This window comes from Podarcis tiliguerta (assembly GCF_965153285.1).
Source record: "Podarcis tiliguerta genome assembly, chromosome: 3".
Taxonomy (NCBI): Eukaryota; Metazoa; Chordata; class Lepidosauria; order Squamata; family Lacertidae; genus Podarcis; species Podarcis tiliguerta.
The window spans coordinates 21,469,843-21,492,619 of record NC_139536.1 but is presented as its reverse complement, the minus strand read 5'-3'; the positions used below and the strand labels follow the sequence as shown (position 1 = coordinate 21,492,619).

The following is a 22,777-nucleotide window of genomic DNA, read 5'->3' as shown; positions in this document are numbered from 1 at the left end:
TTAATAGCCTTTCCCGCACGCTGTCCACTTGGCATACATTCCATATAACTCTATAAAAAGAATTCATAAAAATCTAATCAGGCATTGTAGTGTTATTGAGAAACACAATCAATGCCCCGGTTACCACCATTAACATGTGGCTTTCAAACTTAATATACTAAACGTAAAGGATCAACTTACTGCCCAGACAGAACACGTAAAACCTAATATTGCCGCTCGCATTCCATCTGCCACGTAAGGAATGATGTTTTCTCCTAAGCGGGTGTCCTTGAATAAAGCCCTCAGGATATTTAAAGCATGGACCTGGTAGGGAGGGAAGTCAATACAGGCTACTTAGTTATCGGAATAACCTCAAAATTATGTACTTTAACTTCCAAACTGTAACTCTGAAAAGCGAGCAAGCCCTGATCAGTAGCCTGCTTTGACTTAAGAGTCTGGGGCCAAGTTGATAACCGCGTGCCTGGGAAATTTCAGGAATAAACAGCTTGGTAAAAGATAAAGAAGGCACATCATGAAAACAATCCGAGAAACAAATCTCACCAGGCCTGTTCCCAGTAAACTGTGGCTGCACCACACACATCACCGCAATAAAATACTAATTTAATCTACATTAAAGTTATATTTAGTATGTGTGCTCCTGTTGAAGGATATACAAATCCAATATCCTGGGCCCACATTTGAAGCAAGAAGCCCACTGAGAGTGAATTATCACTGAAAGGTTATTTGGTTTTGGCATTTATCCCCCCACAAGACACTGGGAAGGCCATTGAAATTAGGTCAGTGGTCTATTCTGTACACTCTGGGAAATTATTCTAGAATTCTACACCTCAATACTTGAAATCTTTTCTTACTTTTCAGCATAAATTAATAAATTAAGGATTAGTTCTCATATCCATAATGGTCTTTAAGCAGCTCTTCCTTTTTCACATTATTTGTACACTTAAGAGATTTTTGAAACATTAAGTGGTTTACAAAATACTTTAAAATAAATATCAGCTTCGCCATAAGCTGAAGCTTTTCTTCTTCTTCTCAAGCCTTTGAAGGGCCACGTACCAATTCTGTTACTGAATGTAGCGGTTTCAATATCTTTCTGTCCTTGTGAAGTTTTTACCTCTTTTTGTTTTATATTTTTGGTGGCGCTTTGGTTTTAGATTGTTTTACTGTACCCTGTCCTAGGATTGCTTTGGGATGAAAGGCAGGTTAAAAACATTTCAAGAGATATAAATAAAACTTATTGTGGCAATGAACAGTCAAACCTTGGCTCCCAAACACCTTGGGAGTCCGACGTTTCGGCTCCCGAATGATCGAGAACCGCAAGTGAGTGTTCCAGTTTTCGAATATTCTTTCAGAAGCCGAACGTCCGGCGGGGCTTCTGCAGCTTCCGATTGGCTGCAGGAGCTTCCGGCAGCCAATCAGAAGCTGCACTTTTGAAGTCGAATGGACTTCCAGAACGGGTTCTGTTCGACTTCCGAGGTACAACTGTTCTTCTTTTGGCATGAATCCAAAGGAGGGTCACAGTGGCTAGACGACAGTATACTGTTATTCTATGGCAACAGTTTCCTAACCACTGATAGGGAACCTGTGGTCCTTGGGATGCTGTTGGGCTCCCAACTCCCATCACTGCCACCCAGTAGAGCCAATGGTTAAGGAAGATGGGAGTTGAAGTGCAACAGTATCTGGAGGGCCCCAGATTGCCCCCATCCTTGTCCTAAACAAACAAAGGGTAATTTTATTGACTTTGCATTTTGATGCAAGGTAGATATTACCTGAGGGATTGTGCTTGGTGGAGTACTTGAAGGTGAAACTAAAGATATCAACTCTTTCATTGTCATTTTTAACAAGCCTGTTTTACCCTTCTTCGGTTCTGAAGCTAGCAGAGCCTAGAACGAAAAAAAGAAGAAATAAAGACAAAGCACAACTCACTCACTAAACTCTTTTGCAAATAGATCTGACCCAGTTGCCTCAAGATTCCACACACAGAGACACTACACACAACTATCTAGCACAAATGATGAGGAGTATCAGACCTCAGCCTCAAGTCCCAGGAAATGGCAAAGGGACTTTCAACGTTTAAATCAAAACAAAATTGTGACGCATTAAAGAGGCAATTTTTCTAGGTGAACGCTAGCCAGAGTTGGTGCGAGCAGTAGAGTAATATGACATCGAGAAATGAAACTGGCAGCTCTAGGAACAAGCTGGAGAAGCAAAAACCTCAAGAAAACTAAAAAAAAATAAATGGTTACCATTAAGAAAGAACCTGTCACTTGTCTTAATTATGTTAGTTTCATTCATAATACATTATCTGTTTTGGATTATGCAACTGGAGAGAGCCAATAAGTATTTGATTAATTTTAAAAAGCACTTGCAACCCGGTTTAGAAGCTATACAAGGAATGAGGAAGGTTTGCACTTCTGTACACATATACTCTTGTCATTTTCATCTTAGGTATTTATAAGGTCTATATTTATAGCCTGACTTTCAAGGTTGCTGCTCACTTCCCAAAAAGTAGCACGCATATTTGGTGCATCATATTTCTTCAAGCTGAAGCTCATTCCAGATCTTTAGTCGTAGTCAAAAAAATAATAATAAATGCTATCCCTGAAGCAAAAAAAGTAACCTATTTTCAGGAAATGACAGTCAACTGTCCAGCGCTACATTCCAGATTCTGCTCATTGTTTTGTTCTGTACAATCCTAAATGGAGCCCATGATATTCCATATTGTAGATGTGCTCGGAATTTCTTCCTCAGCTTATATCTGGGCTGACATAGGTTCAATGAAAGTAAGACAGGTGTGTAGAGACTACTGTACTGTTACCCACAATTGTAACTAAGTTTGTGTGTGTGTGTGTGTGTGTGTGTGTGTGTGTGAAGAAGAACCAAAGACAACCCATGCACATTTTAATATTCTAGACAATCCTGCAGCTCTTACAGCAGATCCAATGAAGGAACTGCAATTGTTTTAAGATTAGAAGGGCATCTTAGGTACCTGTATATAGAATGGAATCCCAGCACTGCGTCTAGTGGCACATAGTTTAGAAGAAGGATCGCTAGATTTGATTTCTTCCAGTACATTGCACAACCACTGCTCTGGCAGCCTGTGTAGGCTTTCATCGTCACACCTGCAAGGCAAACAGGAGCATGAAAACAAATGAAAGGCTACAACTGAAAACACGGAAATCAGGATACATAACACATAATGATCTTAAGGTATCAGTGAAATCTCCTTTTTTAGAAAAGCTCTGGCTCATGTTGAAGAATGGATGCTTTTGAATTATGGTGCTGGAGGAGACTCTTGAGAGTCCCATGGACTGCAAGAAGATCAAACCTCTCCATTCTTAAGGAAATCAGCCCTGAGTGCTCACTGAAAGGACAGATCCTGAAGCTGAGGCTTCAATACTTTGGCCACCTCATGAGAAGAGAAGACTCCCTGGAAAAGACCCTGATGTTGGGAAAGATTGAGCGCACAGGGAGAAGGGGATGACAGAGGACGAGATGGTTGGACAGTGTTCTCGAAGCTACCAGCATGAGTTTGACCAAACTGCGGGAGGCAGTGGAAGACAGGAGTGCCTGGCGTGCTCTGGTCCATGGGGTCACAAAGAGTCGGACACTACTAAACGACTAAACAACAACAACTGGCTCATGTCAATTTCTCCCAAGAGGACTTTAGGATGCAAACCAAACTGCCTAATCATTAGTCTGGTCCAGGCATCCCCAACTTGCAGCCCTCCAGATGTTTTGGCCTACAACTCCCATGATCCCTAGCTAACAGGACCAGTGGTCAGGGATGATGGGAATTGTAGTCCAAAACATCTGGAGGGCTGAAGGTTGGGGATGCCTGGTCTGGTCTATACAAGCTGGCAGAGCCTCTACAGGGTTTCAGACACCAGCTTTTCCCAGCCTTGTCTGCAGACACCCAGGATTTAACCTGGGACCTTCTACATACGAGGCTGAGCTATAACGGTGCTTTGTTGTGGTGTCAGAAGTGCTCTCTTGCCGTGAAGTATTTTTCCTCTGCAGTTACACCGTTTGGCATAACCTATAAAGCCTTTCTGCACCGCAGTCTTAAAAAGAAATATTTCTGCCAAACTAGAGGAATAGCCTCCAGCAAAGGAGCAAAACCTCAAATTCTACCTGGATGCCATGCGCAGCCCAAAATATAGTTCAGCCAGCTGGTCAAACTGAAGTATTTACCCATTTCACATACTTTCCAAAATGCAGTGCAGATGACATTAAGGAAACAGCTCAATAAATTAAGGCTAGTTGCAGAAGATGCAAACTGTTCAAAAACAGGCTAAGCAGATACGCTGCTTAGCTCCACAAGAGATGAAAGTATGCTAATAAGAGCAGCACATAAAAGGGTCTCATTCTTCCTATCCCACAGTCTTCTCATCCCCTAAGAAACACAGGTCATCCCCTACATCTTCCAAGAGGTAGAGCTATTCCATATAACATCTATTTACACTATTATATACTGATTGTTCTATATTTATACACGAAGGATTGTATCTGGCCAAACTGTGAGCAAAGGAGACCTACTGAAATTAATGGACTTCAGTATTTAATCAATCAATTTTTATTGCGGTCAAAGACCAGACAGCAAAGTTAACAACAACTTAAGTATTCTGATTTCAATGAGTCTACTCTGAGTTTGACTGCAACCCTAATTTTCTTCCAAGCTTGTAATCTCAACTCATTTTACCAACTGTTAATTATGTAACACATACAACTAAAAAATTGCCTCATCTAGTCCTTTCGTCTTCTTCCACCTAAAAATGCATGGGGGAAGCCTTAGTACTTGAAAAGAAGAAAGGAGGAGAGAAATCTGCTTATATCCTGAAAGTCTTACTGAAATTCATGCACCAGCACATCTGTAATTAAAGGTGCATAAAGCACAATCAATCATGTCCAATTTCAGCTCATGCAGGTAAACCTTTCCAGCAGTGCCAGTTCTCACACCTCATTGACACATGTTTAAAACGACAAGATTTTCTAATTTTTAAAAGCCTGCATGCTGTCTCCCAGGTTCTCCCTGGCAAATGAAACCGAAATCTGAGCCAAAATAATGTCCACTCACCAATTGATTGCAAGACACGATTATTACACATGTGTATATTCCAAGTTGTAAGAGACCTTATAAAGCCATATTAGCTTAATTTTCAGAATTGTGAAGAAAATATGTTCCTGTGTCTATGGTATATATTGGAACTGGGGTAGGGGGGTTCCTTAATGAAGAACAATAAACTGTGAGTGATATAGAAGTCCCTTGCTTTGGAACTGCAATACTGATACACCTGTTAAGAGATTTTAAGCAACGGAGTAAGACAAAATTGCAACGCATCTGGCTTTAGTATGGAGTTTGGGATAAGTATTTAGACACATTCATGATGCAACAACTTAGGAAGACGTCAACATCTAAAGTTTTTTAAATTAAATTTGTGGATACTAAAAGTGCTATACTAGTGAATTTCATATTCAGATAGTGCTATATAAACAATAAGCAAAATTTCTGTACAGAGAACTATCCTAGAACTGCATGTCACCCTGTTCTTCTCCCTCCCCTCCATGACAGGGCCTTTTTGGTGGTGGCACAGAGACGGTAGAAATATCCTCTCCACTGAGATCTGTTGCTCCCCTTCTCCTTAACTATTCAGACGCTTACTGAAGACTTCTTTCTTGCAGAGCCCTTTGGGTTTGTGACTTTTGTTTTTAATCTGCTTTTCTGGATTTGTTTTTATCTGCTGCCATTTAGACTAGCTTTGCTTCATGTGTTCTTTATATTTTAACTATTTTATTATTCTTTTGTAAGCTGCCATGCATGCATCCTGGGTCAATAAATTAAGCAGCCTACTGCATGTGCACTGTAAGCATAACAGAAAATATGCAGAAACATTACAAACCAGCATGACGTTCAAGCACAGCCAAACACGGTTTAGCTCAGTGGTTTTCAACCAGTGTGCCGTGGCACCTTGGGGTGCCTTGAATGATAGCCATTTCTTTTTCATAATATTTCCTCAGTCTAGCGCCAAGGGCCTTCTGGCAGTTCCCTCACTGTGAGAAGCCAAGTTACAGGGAACCAGGCAGAGGGCCTTTGTGGTAGTGGCACCCGCTCTGTGGAACGCCCTCCCACCAGGTGTCAAAGAGAACAACAACTACCAGACTTTTAGAAGACATCTGAAGGCAGCCCTGTTTAGGGAAGCTTTTAATGTTTAATGCATTACTGTATTTTAATATTTTGTTGAAAGCCACCCAGAGTGGCTGGGGAAGCCCAGCCAGATGAGCGGGGTATAAATAATAAATTATTATTATTATTATTATTATTATTATTATTATTATTATTATTCCTCTCTCTCTTCACCAAGACACACACGTGCGCAGATATATGAACTCAAAAATCTTGTAACGTACATCAATTGATTGTTCACTCATCTTGGTTTATTACTGGCTTGCCACTCATTTGAAACAAACCATGATTCTGGTTCACACAGCAAGCCATTCTAGGACTTGCTCATGCCACAAATGGCATCTGCAGGGGAGGGAGGAAGCTGTATAAAAGCGGTGGGGGGAGGTATGTTCACGATTATCTCATGGCTGGGTTAGCGTGGCATGCAAACCAGCTCTAGGCCTTGCCTGGAATTCACCAAGAAAGTAATACAGAAATATAGCCAAGCTACCACGTAGCTGAAAGCAAAAGTTGTTGGGCTTTATCTTTGAACAAACATGAAGCTCCCTCCCGCTGGGGCTAGCAGAAAGAGGAAAAATATACAGAAATGCAATCTGACAAATCCTTAGCACCACGACGTTGTGCTGCTTTGATGATGCCAGAAGTAATACAATCCTTTCAGGTCACCCGCTACAGCTCCCACATTTTTGTGCAAGCAAAACTCTGGTAGTCCCGAAGTAGTAAAAACAAGTAAGAACTGTTGACTCTGAAAATGGAAGAGGCTACTCCCTTTGACTTGGCAATAGCACAACCCTCTGGGAAGGCTGAAAAGTTGTTTCCATGAGAAGCAAGTGGCAAGTGAGGGGAAAGAGCTTTTCAACATTGCAATGGCAGTCGCTAACTCAAGCATATCTTTTGCCCATGCTGACTCCTGATCTCTATCAGATGGAACAAGCGACTAATTTTTATCATACTTAATCTCCAAAACCTCTAATTAAAACATCACACAGCTCGCCAATGTGTAAGTTGCTCTGGTTCTAATTCAGCAAATGGCTTTTGTGGTTTTCTGTGATTTACTTTTCCTCTTGCTAGTTTAAACAATCTCCTGTGCAGGCGGAGAAGCGACTCCAGGCATTTTCAGAGAATACAATAAACGTCCCACATAATCTGCACCTTTGGCCACACAGCTGTACACTCCCGCCCCCCCCAAAAAAAACCCCCCAACAATGTGCTAAAGATAACTTAATTTTGCAATGTAATTAAAATGACACAATATCTGTGGGCATACAGTATAAAACAGAATGTACAATGTTATTCATCAACGAGCAAAACTGGTAGGCTTCTCAATGGGATATTATTTCAGACATAAATTCAGTCACGGGCAACAAGTTTCTTCATGTGTTATCTTTACAAATAATACAATACTAATTGATGAAAATAAAGGATTGCATCCAACTTAAGTCATAACCCACTGAAATCAATGGATAGGATCAATCCTATTTATTTCAGTGGGTCTACGAACACGGCTCAGTCGGATACAACCCAAACAGTATTTTCTTCTAGAAGGCCTCTATAGTAGGTCGCCTCAATTTTTGCTAGTAACAGTAGTTAGCGTTCAGAACTCAGCCATTTTTGCATCTTCTCTCTTGCCACAACCACATAAATTGCCAGTATTATCCCTAGTATTATTCCAATATTGCTTTGGGGGCAGGGTGCGCATGTGAAACTGATGGACAGATGTTCACCACCTATTTAACTAATAGAGGGGATGAAATCTGAAACACCAGCTCATAAAATCTCAGAGAGCCAGTGTGGTGTAGTGGTTAAGAGTGGTAGTCTTGTAATCTGGGGAACCGGGTTCGGGTCTCCGCTCCTCCACATGCAGCTGCTGGGTGACCTTGGGCTAGTCGCACTTCTTTGAGGTCTCTCAGCCCCACTCACCTCACAGAGTGTTTGTTGTGAGGGAGGAAGGGAAAGGAGAATGTTAGCCGCTTTGAGACTCCTTAGGGTAGTGTTAAAGCAGGATATCAAATCCAAACTCTTCTTAGTCACTGCAAGAGAGCAGCATTGTATATAGAAATCCCACAATGCCTTTTAATGGCCAAGGAAGCATTTGTTCACAGTAGAAGATAGTGAATCATGTTTCCTATCTCAAGAGTTCCTACCTTAAGATTTAAAGCCAGGCATAGGCAAACTCCGGCCCTCCAGATGTTTGGGACTACAATTCCCATCATCCATAGCTAACAGGACTAGTGGTCAGGGATGATGGGAATTGTAATCCCAAACATCTGGAGGGCCGGAGTTTCCCTATGCCTGTTTAAAGCCCTAAATGGTCAGCCCAGTATACCTGAAGGAGCATCTTCACCCCCATTGATCTGCCTGGACACTGAAGTCCAGCACCAAAGACCTTTTGGTGGCTCCCTCACTGTGAGAAGTGAGGTTACGGGGAACCAGGCAGAGGGCCTTCTCAGTAGTGGCGCCCGGCCTGTGGAACACCCTCCCATCAGAGGTCAAAGAAATAAAAAACTATCTGACTTTTAGAAGACATTCCCCTGTTTAGGGAAGTTTTTAATGTTTGATGTTTTATCGTGTTTTTAATATTCTGTTGGGAGCCACCCAGAGTGGCTGGGGAAACCCAGCCTGATGGGTGGGGTATAAATAATAAATCGTTATTATTATTAAGTAGGGACGCGGGTGGCGCTGTGGGTAAAATCTCAGTGCCTAGGACTTGCCGATCGTATGGTCGGCGGTTCGAATCCCCGCGGCGGGGTGAGCTCCCGTCGTTCGGTCCCAGCTCCTGCCCACCTAGCAGTTCAAAAGCACTCTTAAGTGCAAGTAGATAAATAGGGACCGCTTTATAGCGGGAAGGTAAACAGTGTTTCCGTGTGCTGCGCTAGTGCTGGCTCGCCAGCTACAGCTTCGTCACGCTGGCCACGTGACCCAGAAGTGTCTTCGGACAGCGCCGGCTCATGGCCTCTAAAGCGAGATGAGCACGCAACCCTAGAGTCGGACACGACTGGCCCGTACGGGCAGGGGTACCTTTACCTTTATTATTATTAAGATAAAAGCAACCCAGGAAATTATTCCCCTAATGTAGTCATTATAATGTCAACACGAGGCGTACAAGAGTTAATACATGCAATCGCTAACAGGCAAAAAACCCTAGGCAACTGCCTCAGGTGATCACTGGAGCAATGGACGTACAGCTCTGAAAAGTTCTCAGATTCTGGGCTGACCATACCCATCCAAGTTCTCCACTAGGTCCCACAAGACAGGAAGCACTATAGAAGGCTTCCTGTTTGAGATGGGACTTTGCCCGAGGAACAACAGTTTTCCTGGCTCTGGTGTGCTTCTATGTTCTTTGGCTCTGATTCCTGGCTAGCTCCTTGCCTCTGATTCCCCGGCCCAACTCCTCACTCCCTTCCGACAGTGGCCAATGGCTCAGCCCTGACAGCATGGACTGCACCCAAATGAAGTTGACTTTGCTTAGTTCTTATGTGGGAGAACTAATTAAAATGAAATGGAAAAATACAATTCATCATAGCGGGTGTAAGTCGGCCTTTGTACACCTTTATAAATTATCAGATTTATACATCAGCCAATGAAAAGCAGCGAGAATTTCCAAACCAAACTTTTTTCTTTTTTTCCGAAAGCTGTAAATGTATCACTCATTTTCAAAAGGAGAGGGGGATTTATTCCACGTTTCCTCAAAATCTCAGCATTTAATAGGCTGGACAGCAGTTTTGTTTTTTTCTGAAGTAACTTGAACATAAACATTTGTCAGGCTTAGGAAAATGGCACAGACAAGGGATGCTGAACTCTGCTCAGTGCCATTGCTTTACTCCCTGTAGTCCATCTCCTGACATCAGGTATCATTTTTCTTCCTTTTATGCTCCAATACCAGAAGTGAAGGAAAAACAGCTTTGGGGTGTGGGGAAGAAGCTGAAGAGAGAAATTGCTTGAGGGATGGGTTCGCCACTCACCAGAACATCCTTCTGCATTTAAATCACGCAACTGCCCACATGACCAATAATCAAGGACAATAAAAGCTGTAGTTCAGAAACATCTGGAAAGCTAAAAGTTAGTGGCTCTTGTATTATACGGCCTGCACATTTTTTGGTAAGCTGTCTTTTGAGTATTTTTGTGGAAAGGTAAGATATGCTGTAGGCAGAACCAGGGAGATGTTGAAGCGGGGAAGGCTGCTTCACATTTATGAAATTACCTCAGAGCATGGAATGGGGAACCTGTGGTCCTCTGAAATTGTTGGATCCCAACTACCATAAGCCTCAGACAACATGGCAAATGATTAGGAGTCCCAACATCTGGAGGGCCACAGCTTTCCCAACGTGAATTAAGAGAAACACATTCTTCCTTTCACATATTTTGGAAGTACGGCAAGGCTACCTGCTTTGGATTGGTTTTAGTTACCAGAAAGCAGGTATATCGAGGAACAGAGAGCCAAGGAAACATTGAGGTCTTGGTTAGGTAATATGATATTTGGGTGTGCAGGGAGGAGCTAAAACTATGGTATACTCCATGAAAAAGGAAGTTCATATCCACATAAGTGACTTCCTGCCTGCACGAAAGTTTGAATGTTACAGAAGAGAGTGACTTTTGGTGCTGTTTACCTTGAGAGTACTTCAGTGAGCTTTACAAAACCGGCGTACGCCAACTCAAACGCCCCTCTGTGCCTTGACTTCAGAAGGTGATGCTTGAAATACTCCCCAATCTCTTTCACCTAGAAAAACGGTTTAGATTTTCTTAAGAAAACTGCAAAGATTTTACACACAAGTACTTTTGACAAGCTAAGAAGAATGGTATCTCAGACAGAGCCAATGCAATTGTTTACACAGCCCCATTGAAACCTATGGTCTGCTCCCGAGTTTACTTACATAAATCAACTGCACTGTTTCTCCTGACAGCAACTCTTAGCATTGCTTACATGCGTTAGTTGTTAAAAGCTGCTTTTTATACTTTAGAGGGCTGGTTAGCCGGTAGCTCACGCCCGTGCCATCTTTCCCCAATGTGTAAACACAAGGAGGGCAAGCGTGATCCCGATCATGCCATAAGTCACGGGTGGGGAACCATTCTGATGGTGGAGGTACATTGTTGATGACTCCACACTCCCTGGGCCTTGTAAGAGGTCCAAGCACAGCTCTCAGCCAGATGTAAACATCTGCTGGAGACAACGTGCAAATAAAAATATTAGCACTACTTCCCTGCGCACAGGATAGCCAAAAAGCAAGGGATACACTAAGCAGTTGGTCACCAGTACCCTTTCAAGTAGCAATGGCAATGCCTTTGCAGGAGCAGGATTTGACCTTCCAGTTCCCCCCACCTCCAGCCTCCTGAGAAAGGCTGACAGAAGAGGAGGAAAGCATGTTGTGTATATCAGACTGCCAAGATGGAAACTGGTCTGGTTGAAACCATATGGGAAAGGGAAAAGGTCATCAATTAAACCCAGAAATCTAATAAATCCAAAATATTTCCAAATGAAATACTTGCGGTAAGCTAATTTCTTGTAAACACTGTAGTCCGTTCTCTTGAACAGTCCCAGATGGTGCGCTAGCCTCCGTGAGGTTTTAAAAAAAGGGAAGGGGGGCGTTAGAAAAGCAGCCCTGAATGGGCATAATTCTGTCATCCAGCCTGTGGGGAACACGATACCCTCAATCCATCAATGTGTTTGCTGTCGAAAATTACAGACCATAAAAGCTATACTAAAATGGCAATTTCATCGGCTCTCACCTTGCCGTTTGCCAAATGAGAAACATATAAGTGGAAGTGAAGCTGAAGTCAGTTAAACGAATTCTCAATGTTTAATGGATAGATATATGACTGTCCCCCCTCCATTAAATAAATGGAAGACTCCCCAAGTATGGATGGCCTGAATAGCAACTTCAGATTACACTTGAAAGTGCCCTTTCTAAAATGCTCACCTATGAGAATACTGTATCGTAACTGGTAATCAGTGTAAACAGTAATTAAATGTACCTAAATGGAAAATCAGTAAACAATTTGCAGTGCTAAAGCACTCTTTTATTCAAAATTCCTCCCTGGTATAAGCAGTCACGAATCTTCCCTGAATATTTTTGTCTCTTAAAACAATCCTTTGAGCTACTTCTCGATGCCAAATTATAGAGAAGTGAACCAATTAAAAGAATCTGAAATTTAACGTAAGCACAGCTGCTGTTAACATCTAGCCAACACCTTCCCCCCCCCCCCCGCCCACGTGTCTGTCCATAACATGTCAGCATTATTTGGAAAACAGCAAGACAGGATAAAAAGAAAGATGTGATAGACAAAAGGCCAACAGTAATTCATTCCAATACTTCATATACAGTTCCAAGGACAGAAGATTTCAAACCATAGAATATTAAATAGTCTTACCTGCTGTACTGTTATCAGTGCATCCGGACAATTGGGAAGCGCCTGTACAGGCAGAAGCTGACACAACTTGCCTAAAAGTAATGATATTTCCTTCATACTTCGCCAGCAACAAACCAGCACCATCTGAGCCGTTACGTCGCATGTCTGCTGTTCTTCATCTTAAACAAATAAGTATAATGGATATATGTAGAGACAGCTGAAGACTTCTGTTCCAGCAAGGCAACCCAGGCATGCAATTTTAGCAGGTAAATTTTGACACACAATTTCAGTATACCACTGTTTTAAAATGGCGGATGACATTTTAAAAAAATATTTCAACGTTATTTATTTTTTAAAGGAATATTTTTACAATGCCTACTGTAAACCGCTTAAGAGGCCTTTCGTTCTAGTAAGCAGTGTATTCGTTTTGTTAAATAAAGTAAATAGGCAAGGATGGAAACAATTCCTGCCTGAAATCCTGGACGGCCACTGCTGCCACTTAAGCCAAGGCAATACTGAGCTTGATGGACCAATGGTCTGAATCAATCTGAGACAGCTTCCTATGTTACTAGATTCCCCAAGGCCAGAATTTGCAACCAGCATGTGTTGCTGGCATTTTATGTCTAGGTTACGCAGGCTGAGACCCTACCTGCCCGCGGACTGTCTCGCCAGAGTGCTGCATGCTCTAGTTATCTCCGTTTGGACTACTGCAATGCACTCTATGTGGAGCTACCTTTGAAGGTGACCCGGAAACTGCAATTAATCCAGAATGCGGCAGCTAGACTGGTGACTGGGAGTGCACCACATAACACCAGTTCTGAGAGATCTGCATTGGCTCCCAGTACGTTTCCGAGCACAATTCAAAGTGTTGGTGCTGACCTTTAAAGCCTTAAACGTCCTCGGTCCTGTATACCTGAAGGAGCATCTCCATCCCCATCATTCAGCCCAGACACTGAGATCCAGAGCCGAGGGCCTTTTGGTGGCTCCCTCATTGTGAGAAGCGAGGTTACAGGGAACCAGACAGAGGGCCTTTTCGGCAGTGGCGCCCGCCCTGTGGAATGTCCTCCCATCAGATGACAAGGAAATAAGCAGCCATCTTATCCTTAAAAGACATCTGAAGGCAGCCCTGTTTAGGGAAGTTTTTAATATTTAATGCTGTATTGTTTTTAACACTCGATTGGGAGCCACCCAGAGTGGCTGGAGAAACTCAGCCAGATGGGCAGGGTATAAATAATAAATTATTATTATTATAGGTTCTAAGTCAGTACAGCGAGAGAAGTCATGAATAATAACGCTAAGGTCGTAGGTTCAATCCCCATATAGGGCAGCTGTATATTCCTGCACTGCAGGGCATTGGAATAGATGATCCTCAGGGTCCTTTCCAACTCTACCATTCTATGACTCTATGGCGTAGGATCTCAGGCAATGAAAGCAGGCATCATGTCCTTGCTCAGAAGGCCTTCAGCTTCTCTTGCCAAACAGTTGATTAGGCTCCCAGGCCTCACATTAGAGATCTCCTTGGCTTCCTGAAGCCAGTCCCCTCTCTGAACAGGTGATCAGCATCGTCCCAGTTCCACAGTCTGATTAGCATGACACACACACACAAAAAAACCCTGGTACTAGATACAGAGGATTATCTGTTTCTTGCAACATCCTTTTCCATGTGCAGGGCAAGATCTAAAAAACCATATACACACCTGTTTTCACCCATGATCTCCTCTCAATGGACCAGGGCAATGAAACAATGTGGGAATAAGTTTAACATAGACAGGACACCACTGTGTGTTGTTTTGGGGCAGCTGAAGAGATCACTGCTACATCAGCAAAAATATGTCATAATCACTTTGGAGCAGTATATAATTATATATATATATCTATATATCTATATATATATCTGATGTAAAGTCAGACCTCACCAATGGGACACACAAATAAGATTGGCTACATGAGGTGTGTTGGTCCAAAGTATTAAAAATGCAGATATTCAGTTAAAAGACTTTTAAAAAGGAGAAACAATCCCTTTTTCAACCAATCCATCTATTGCTATTAAAAACTACATGCATGAATATGAAACTGTACGAATTAAAGGGAGGGGAAATAATTTTTAAAAATTAACTTCGTATGGCATAGATGGATTTTTACCTCAACATTCCCAGCATTTTACTTGTTTTGAAAAGAAGGTCCCAACGGAGGCCATTTATAAGTGTGTGAAATTCAACTACCCCACCCAGTGGTTTTGATGTGAAAAGCAACTTTTAAAAGGATTTCCCAAAACAGACGAAAATAGTAGGCAGCAGAGTTAATCCAGCGGGCAGAGACCATTTATAAGCCATTTTGTTTCATAAAGAGAGAAAGCTGGGGACACGAAAAAGATGCTTAACCTCAACCACCACCATTCTCCCTTGCACGTGTACACGTACACACACACACACACACACACACACACACACACAAAGTGTTCACCTGAAATTACCTCTAATTTCAGTGCAAATGTTTTCCGCTCCCTCACTGGTACAGTCTAGCCTGCAGCGCTCTTGGAACAATTTTGTTTCGCTGAAATAATCGTTCGTATCACGTGGCTGTATCTCACGCAGAATCAACTGCAAGCGCTCTGAACTGTCTATGGAGAACAGAGAAAGTTGCCTTAAAAACAAACACTTTCCAAACAACAGTTGATTCTTCAATATTCCCACAACACTGAGTGGACCTCTCTTCAGGAGATATTTTCAGTTCTATGTCCTGAACAACCAAATGGCACAGTGAACCCCACTATTGAGAGATAATAACAGGAACTAGCAAGAAGGCTGAAGACAGTTTTGATAAAGAACAAGCTACATAAAACTACTGCACCAAGAGATGCCAGGAGTTTTAGAAATATTCATGGGTTACCCAAGTCAGTATCCATTGGAATAAGACCTTCTGGTGATGAACTCTGAACTACTGGAGACACTACAGCAGAAAGCTCGTAAGACATCAGAATAAGCTTTGCCACCACCTCTTTCCATTCAGGAATCAGGGTCAAATTACTGTAAGAAGAGAAAATAATGGAATTCAAAGTAAACATTTCATTGTGATAAAATAACAACACTAACTTTACGATAATTTTTAATACTTCTTATTTCTTTACTATAATCATACAATCCACACTGCAGCTTAGAATAGCCTATCGAAAATTTCTGATTGTGGGGAGGCTTCTAAGCACGCTCTGCTGAATGTAGTTAGAAACCCCCTTCAGACTATGGGATAACCAGCCTCTTATAACAGACTAAGTGATGCATGAAGGGGTTAATACCATAATACAAGGTGTCCTGACAGGCTTAGCCATGTCCACTTCCCTTACCTTGGGAGGAAATGGGTGATCAAGCCTACTGTTGCTTTCCAGTCTACTAGAGAAGCTCAACGCATAAGGAGGTCTGAGCTAGTTGCTGCAGCTCCGAGTGCATGGCTCATACAAGCCACTTTTGAGCTCCTTATACAAAGAATTTAGGAACTTTTGCCACTGTAACTATGCCAAGTTTTACTGCCCGTGCAACTTTTTCTGAAAGCTGTATGGAAAAGCACATAAATCTGACCTTTGGAGAGTTTGTAAGTAAACATGGTTACTTGTAATCTTTTTCTATGCTAGCAGAATAGGGAAGCTTTGGAATCCACAAGGGCATATTTTAGAGGTCTAATGGCCTATATTTCCATACTTTTGTGCATATTTTGAGATTTTATATCTCTGCAGAGGTTCTCTCACCAAAGAGAACTTGCCCTAAACTTTGATCTTGGCATCCAGGAATTCTCCTTTTTATAACTATTTTTTTCCGCTTCCCACAGACTTCCACACTAAACACACAAAGATCAGAAGTTCCACCATTAGGGGGATGCAGCAGGTAGGATGCTGCCATGTTCCTGATTGCAGAGAGATATCCAAGTGCCTTTAGCAGAACATGGTTAGAACCCCCATCCATCCCCAAGCTAGAGCTGGCAGGTACATGGACAATAGAGGCTGGGGCTGGTACACCCCACCTTATAATTCCTACACAAGCTATTTAATCCCTAACCTAATAACCACGCAGGGGCAATATTACTCACTTTAATGGTAACTGATGCAGAGCTGCTGTTATACAATGTACACGGCCATACATTGGAAATGAAGTAGCCGCCTGAAGTAAAGACTTGTTTGCTTGCAGTATTTCTACTTCAAGGTTCACCATCAAGCTTTTGACAACTATATATTAGTACAAACACAGGGGGGAAATCTAAGTGATAGTCATGGTATTCTGTACAAAATCAAATTCTTTAATAATAAACAGACAGTTGAAGACTAGATGCCATGAGAGCCACCTCTGAATTTAAAAGTTGGTCATGAAAAGAGAAGAACAGGAAAAGGGGCTGAAGACACACACACTCATTTGGGGGCCACAAGGCAACCTTTACCACTGGCTTCCACAAGATTTGCTCTGGAATACATGATTTTGAAGGTTTTTCCTACAGCCAACACTAAAGAGCAACACTTATGTCTGTTAGGACATAAGAGCAAGGCAGATATAATTTGAGGCAAGGAGCATGCAACTTCTTAATCACTGTGGGAATGGAATTGATTCATTAAAGATATTTTCAAAAAGGTAATGAATGTGATCAATAAGATAACAGGATAAAATGTAAAGGACCCCTGGACGGTTAAGTCCAGTCAAAGGCGACCACGGCGTGTGGCGCTCATCTCGCTTTCAGGCCGAGAGAGCTGGCATTTGTCCACAGACAGCTTTCTGGGTCATGCGGCCAGCATGACTAAACCACTTCTGGCACAATGAGACACCGTGATGGAAACCAGAGTGCACGGAAATGAAGAAGAAGAAGAAGAAGAGTTTGGATTTGATATCCCGCCTTTCACTCCCTTTAAGGAGTCTCAAAGCGGCTAACATTCTCCTTTCCCTTCCTCCCCCACAACAAACACTCTGTGAGGTGAGTGGGGCTGAGAGACTACCGCTCTTAACCACTGCACCACACTGGCTCTCAAATGCCGTTTACCTTCCCGCCATAGCAGCACCTATTTATCTACTTGCACTTGTGTGCTTTCGAACTGCTAGGTTGGCAGAAGCTGAGACAGAGCAACAGGATTCGAACCACTGATCTTCCAATCGGCAAGCCCAAGAGCCTCAGCGGTTTAGACCACAGCGCCACCCACATCCCTTTAAAAGGCTATGACATACCATTGATACCAATAGTAGTTCTACTACGTGCCTTGAAAGACTATGTTAATATTAGACCCTGAAACTAGCCAGAAATTGGTCATGCTTTACCTTGCATGAGCGTAACTGCTTTTCTGCTAGTGCAAAGCTAACACTGAATGCAGTCCCTGGGTATATGAACAAACTGATCCCACAAGACTAAACACCTAGTGACAAGCTTTCAATTATGGTGGGAACCATTTATCAGGTTTTGAAATCAGCCATATTAGGGCACTTCCAGTTCAAAATATATTACTTTTTCCCCCTCTGTCTTCTATGGTCACAACAAAAGCATTCAAAGATGTACAGGAGATTTTTTTTTGGAGAGAATAAAACTTCCTCTTGTGCTCAATACTGACCAGCCAAAGTGTTCTCCTCCACTGGATCACCAGACTTATCCTCATCCGGCTGGAATGTGTTCAGAGGTAGGTGATTGTTTAAGCAGGTCTCCAGCAGGCCTTTCTGGTGTATTAAGAAGTTCAGCAAATAGGAAGCTGTTACACAGTCGTAAGGCTTGGTACTCGTGCTGAGCTGCATCGCTACTTGAAACAACAACTGCAGTTGCTGAGGATCCTGAAGTAAAAAGTTCAACACTTTTAAATACAAGTTTGTTGAATAATGTACTGATTTATGTTCTAATTCAGACTCCTTGTTAAAATATACTTTTTTGGGGGGGGGGTTGTTGCTATTATGCAGGAAGAGAAACAAATGTCCTGTAAAAAGGACTTTTCATTTTTTTAAAAAATAATATTTATTAGAAGTTTAATAGTTACAGAAAGAAAAAAAAGAAAGAAAAAATAAAAAAATTAACAAACAATACATCAAAAATAAAAAGAAAACAAAAAAATACATCAAAACAACAAGAAAAACAAAAAACATTTAAAAACACATCCAATATTTCCATATCTTTACCTTTCGTTTACTTGTTTCATCGACCTCCTCACACCTCCCTTTTTTGTATTCTAGTTCAATTAGCTATTTCAGCAAATCCTTTCCATCTTTCTCAATTTTTTGTTCTATAATTTATCTTAACACAATCTAACTTTAAATTTTCCACTTTGGCCCATTAACAACCAGTTTTTGCTTAATTCTTTATAACATTTCTGCTAAAACCATATAACTTCATTCCAGCATTCTACTAACATTCATTGATTTTCAAACTAGCCACCCGGAACCACTAAAATAGATATCGGCACCAAAATCTTCAGATACATGGAAGGGTCTCAGGACCAAATCCAAACTGCTGATTTGTACTAATGGTCCCAATACCTAACTCAATTGCCAACCAAGAGGCATAAAAAAATATGGCATACAGGAGGAAGAGCAACCCCACTTTGGGGGTCCTGGCCCATCCTGTTTTAATTCTGCTTCCAATTGGTCCACCAGGAAAACTAGTTGACAAACAATGCATTAATATCAACCTATGAAAAGCTTGTCCCCTCCCTCATTTTCCTATATCAGCTCCAATGCAACAGGAATATTTCTTCTTTTTTCTAAGGGTTGGACACTGGTAAACAACCCCATTTCTCACTGTAAGCTCTGAAGCAGCCTTCAACCCAACATTTAAGAGTCCAACAAGCAAAATGATTACAGAATTGGGAATGTGGTGTTTTTATAAACTTTATCCATACCCGAAAAGAAGGCAAGACAGGATGAAGCTTCATCAGAAGATCAAATGCCAAGATCTTTATTTCCTCAAAAGTGCTGGCAAAGCAGTGGAGCAGAGTCTGAAGACGAGGAAGGCTGACCTCTTGAGCTACCTGAAATAGTTCTTGGCTCTGGCCTGCTCCAAAGGATCCCCAACGAACACATGCAAAAGAGGGTGTTTTTGTTATAAGTCACAGAGGAAAAATGTTGTATTCTGTTTTGTTACATTTAGCACCTGATTGCATTATTAAACAAAGTAATCATACAGTTCAACGTCAACTTATTGGAAACAGTTTAGGAGAGTTTGCGGTTCAATTTACAGGACAGGTTGCATTCTTACAAAAAGACGAGACCTGGTATGGCTGAAGAAAAGGGAAGACAGGGTAGCGAAACATGAAGAGCCTGTGGAACAGAAGGATTTAAAAATGAACTATGTGGCATTTCCCTCCTCATCTGGTGAGCTCTTTCTTTGGAGCTACTTGCTGCGTTGAGAAGCCTAAAGTGATCATTGCCATCATGGTGGAAGGAGTGCCGTGCCAGAAAGTTTCCTCAGGAAACAGGCCATGCAAGATGAATAAACCAGTCAAAAGAGGCAGGCTGGCATCCCACGTTACAACTTGCAGCAAACATCACCATGCAGCAACTTTCCCTGTACAGTGGTACCTCGGGTTACATACGCTTCAGGTTACATACGCTTCAGGTTACAGACTCCGCTAACCTAGAAATAGTACCTTGGGTTAAGAATTTTGCTTCAGGATGAGAACAGAAATCGTGCTCCGGCGGAACAGCAGCAGCAGGAGGCCCCATTAGCTAAAGTGGTGCTTCAGGTTAAGAACAGTTTCAGGTTAAGAACGGACCTTCAGAACGAATTAAGTACTTAACCCAAGGTACCACTGTATTGTCAATTCTCACCTGACTTTTTGTATTCAGGTTCACAGATATAAATACGTAACGTGTAGGCGCCCCATGCAGAGAAATGCATGGATGTTGCTTTCTTACTACATTCCAACCAAACATTCAGGGAAGCCCTGATCTGAGGAAGGATGGAACAGTTCTGGGTACCTTTACCTTTTCTGATGTTAGACATTGTTTGGAGAACGTAGAGCATGGGAAGAGGTGGCTAGCTAATGAACAATCTGCACATAGCTAGTTGGGCAAGGCACGTAGGCTAGCAGGCTAGTTAGCTATAAATCAGATGATTTTGGGGCAGAGTTCTTTGAAGCTCGTGGACGGACTGATGGCTGCAGGGCCATGTAAACAAAAGCTACCTGGGGAATCGCTTCCCCGCTTCTTGAGGGCTTCCAAGTAGCAGATTGAGGTGCTTGCTTGGTATGTATATATTGCTTGCTGTTTAGAATGAAATCTTCAATCTTCTCACTCATTTGTGTCTTGTATTGCCTCTGAATCTACTTTTAAAAGAACCACCTTGCATTTGGGAAGACAAGGTCCAGGAAAAAAGATACTCCAATACACCAAGCTTTTCCCATTCACATCACAGACAAATAGCAAGGAGCGAATGAGCCATATGGCACTTGAACTGCGGCACTCTCTAAGTACTGGAGTACTTCTCTTCTGAGATAAAATGTTTTTACTCCTTCAACTACTGTTCCTCTTTTTGCTGAGAAAAAGCAGGTGGAAACCGAGGAGAAAAAAGCCACTGTATTCAGTTATGATATAACCTGACCGTAGACATTTAACAAAATCTTTCCCCAGCGCATTTTCAAGGCAGCTTACCTTCTGATAGGGGAAACGTTTCAGCTATTAATCCCAAAACAGTCAGTGCAGTAAATCTGGTTGGATGGGACGAACCAGGAAACAGGGCTCCAAAAAGGATATCACAGACAGAGGACATGAAATCCTGAGGATGGGAAATAGAAGCCACAGACAGATCAAATAGAAGACTGTCTTCGAAAGGGGTTGGGGGTATTTTTGACCCACCCAATCCTAGAGTTATAATTCAAACGTATGCTTGACAAATTCTCATTGACTAAACAAATTTCATCAATCCTTTTTCCCAACCTATGAGATAGCCCCAGTTTCTAGTTACCCCTTTCCGGCAGGGTTTTGCCAGGCCCCAAAGGGATATCCTCCTGGATAAAAACAACAACAAAAAACCAACCTCCATGAGCCAATATATTTTTACAAGTTCTCAATCTTTTTTCCACACTTCCATCCTTCCCACATTCCACATCTCTTCATCTCCCAGTGCTCCGTACTTGTTTCTTATGATCACCTCAAAATTCAAGGAGATTCTACCCTCTGAGTGGGACTTGGCTGCAATGCCTACTGGCACTTCAGGGCCAGTGAGAATCTGAAAATTCCCGGCAGTAGCAGATTGCCTTGCTGCCTGGATATTAGGGCATGAAAGCAGGATATTTCAGGGCAGGCCACAGATAGTGGTAGAAATGTATCAAGCAAGGCCCTAGGCTCAATGATTGGAATCTACTTGGAGATCTACTGCCAGTCACTGTGGTCTGAGCCAGTAAAAGGCAGTTTCTTATGTCTTCTTTCCCATCATGCCTCAGACTGTCCTTTGACACAGACGGATCACACTCTCCGCTTTTGTGGCTACTGCAATGTTTGGAAATTGCCACATAGTTCTTAAACTCTGTGCACACATACCTTGTACTGATGCAAAGTCTTTAATGGATCCCATGGAACGGAATGTTTGCCCAGGCCTTGCTTGGACTTCGTTTGCTGCATTTTATGAACTGTCTGGGAGCTCTCGTGGACCCGGCAGAACAACTTTAGAAAAAGAAAAAAGAAATACGGTACAATGATGCCACCCAACGAGAAACATCGAAGTGGACATCACAACTTATTTCATGTTTTAAAAAAGCTAGGGTGAAACGTAATGGAGTTTCAGAACATTTGTCACAAAGGTGCACAGAACTTCTAAAGAGGCGTATGTGGAATTTCAAGTTCATGCTTAAAGGTTACCTTTTTCAGCAGGGAACAGATCTGTTGCCTCACAGCTGGAGACTGGCTGTTCAAGTTGTAGCTAATAAAAAACTCAATCAGTTGCATCTCTTCGGCGGAAATAATTTCTGTGCTCCGGTGGCTTTCGCAAAGCAAACCTAAAGCATCTATTCGCACCTTTTAAAACAATAAGGAAGTTTTTAACGAAGTTTTTCTCTGTAATAAATATATAAAACTTAAAAAGCACACACGCACAAAACGCTTAGATTTGTACCTGATCGTGTTGATGAACTAAACCTTGTTTGATACAGGTAATGGATACAAGACCACTGTGCATCATGTCTATAAAGTTTAAGTGCCCATGGGCTCTTGCTGTTCTCAGGCATGCCATCAAAGCTCCGAGTGCTCCTCTGGTATTGCAAGATCCTGCACAGAGAAGTTTTTGATGTTCAATGTTTAACTGTGTTTGGTG

The 22,777-nt window shown here is 42.1% G+C and overlaps 1 protein-coding gene across 5 annotated transcripts in view; it reads right to left on the bottom strand.

Moving 5' to 3' along the window:
- THADA (THADA armadillo repeat containing) overlaps window positions 1-22,777 on the bottom strand; it is a 161,408-nt gene that overhangs the window by 117,265 nt on the left and 21,366 nt on the right. For all 5 annotated transcript variants that reach the window (XM_083432920.1, XM_083432922.1, XM_083432923.1 and 2 more), the window contains 14 exons: window positions 22,580-22,731; window positions 22,327-22,482; window positions 22,009-22,131; window positions 21,121-21,244; window positions 19,371-19,522; window positions 18,099-18,312; window positions 16,604-16,739; window positions 15,416-15,552; window positions 15,000-15,146; window positions 12,548-12,705; window positions 10,789-10,898; window positions 2,987-3,119; window positions 1,767-1,880; window positions 181-303 (listed from right to left, as the gene is read on the bottom strand). In XM_083432920.1, coding sequence (XP_083289046.1) covers window positions 181-303; window positions 1,767-1,880; window positions 2,987-3,119; window positions 10,789-10,898; window positions 12,548-12,705; window positions 15,000-15,146; window positions 15,416-15,552; window positions 16,604-16,739; window positions 18,099-18,312; window positions 19,371-19,522; window positions 21,121-21,244; window positions 22,009-22,131; window positions 22,327-22,482; window positions 22,580-22,731 — 1,979 coding nt within the window. The remainder of the gene's footprint in view (window positions 1-180; window positions 304-1,766; window positions 1,881-2,986; window positions 3,120-10,788; window positions 10,899-12,547; window positions 12,706-14,999; window positions 15,147-15,415; window positions 15,553-16,603; window positions 16,740-18,098; window positions 18,313-19,370; window positions 19,523-21,120; window positions 21,245-22,008; window positions 22,132-22,326; window positions 22,483-22,579; window positions 22,732-22,777) is intronic.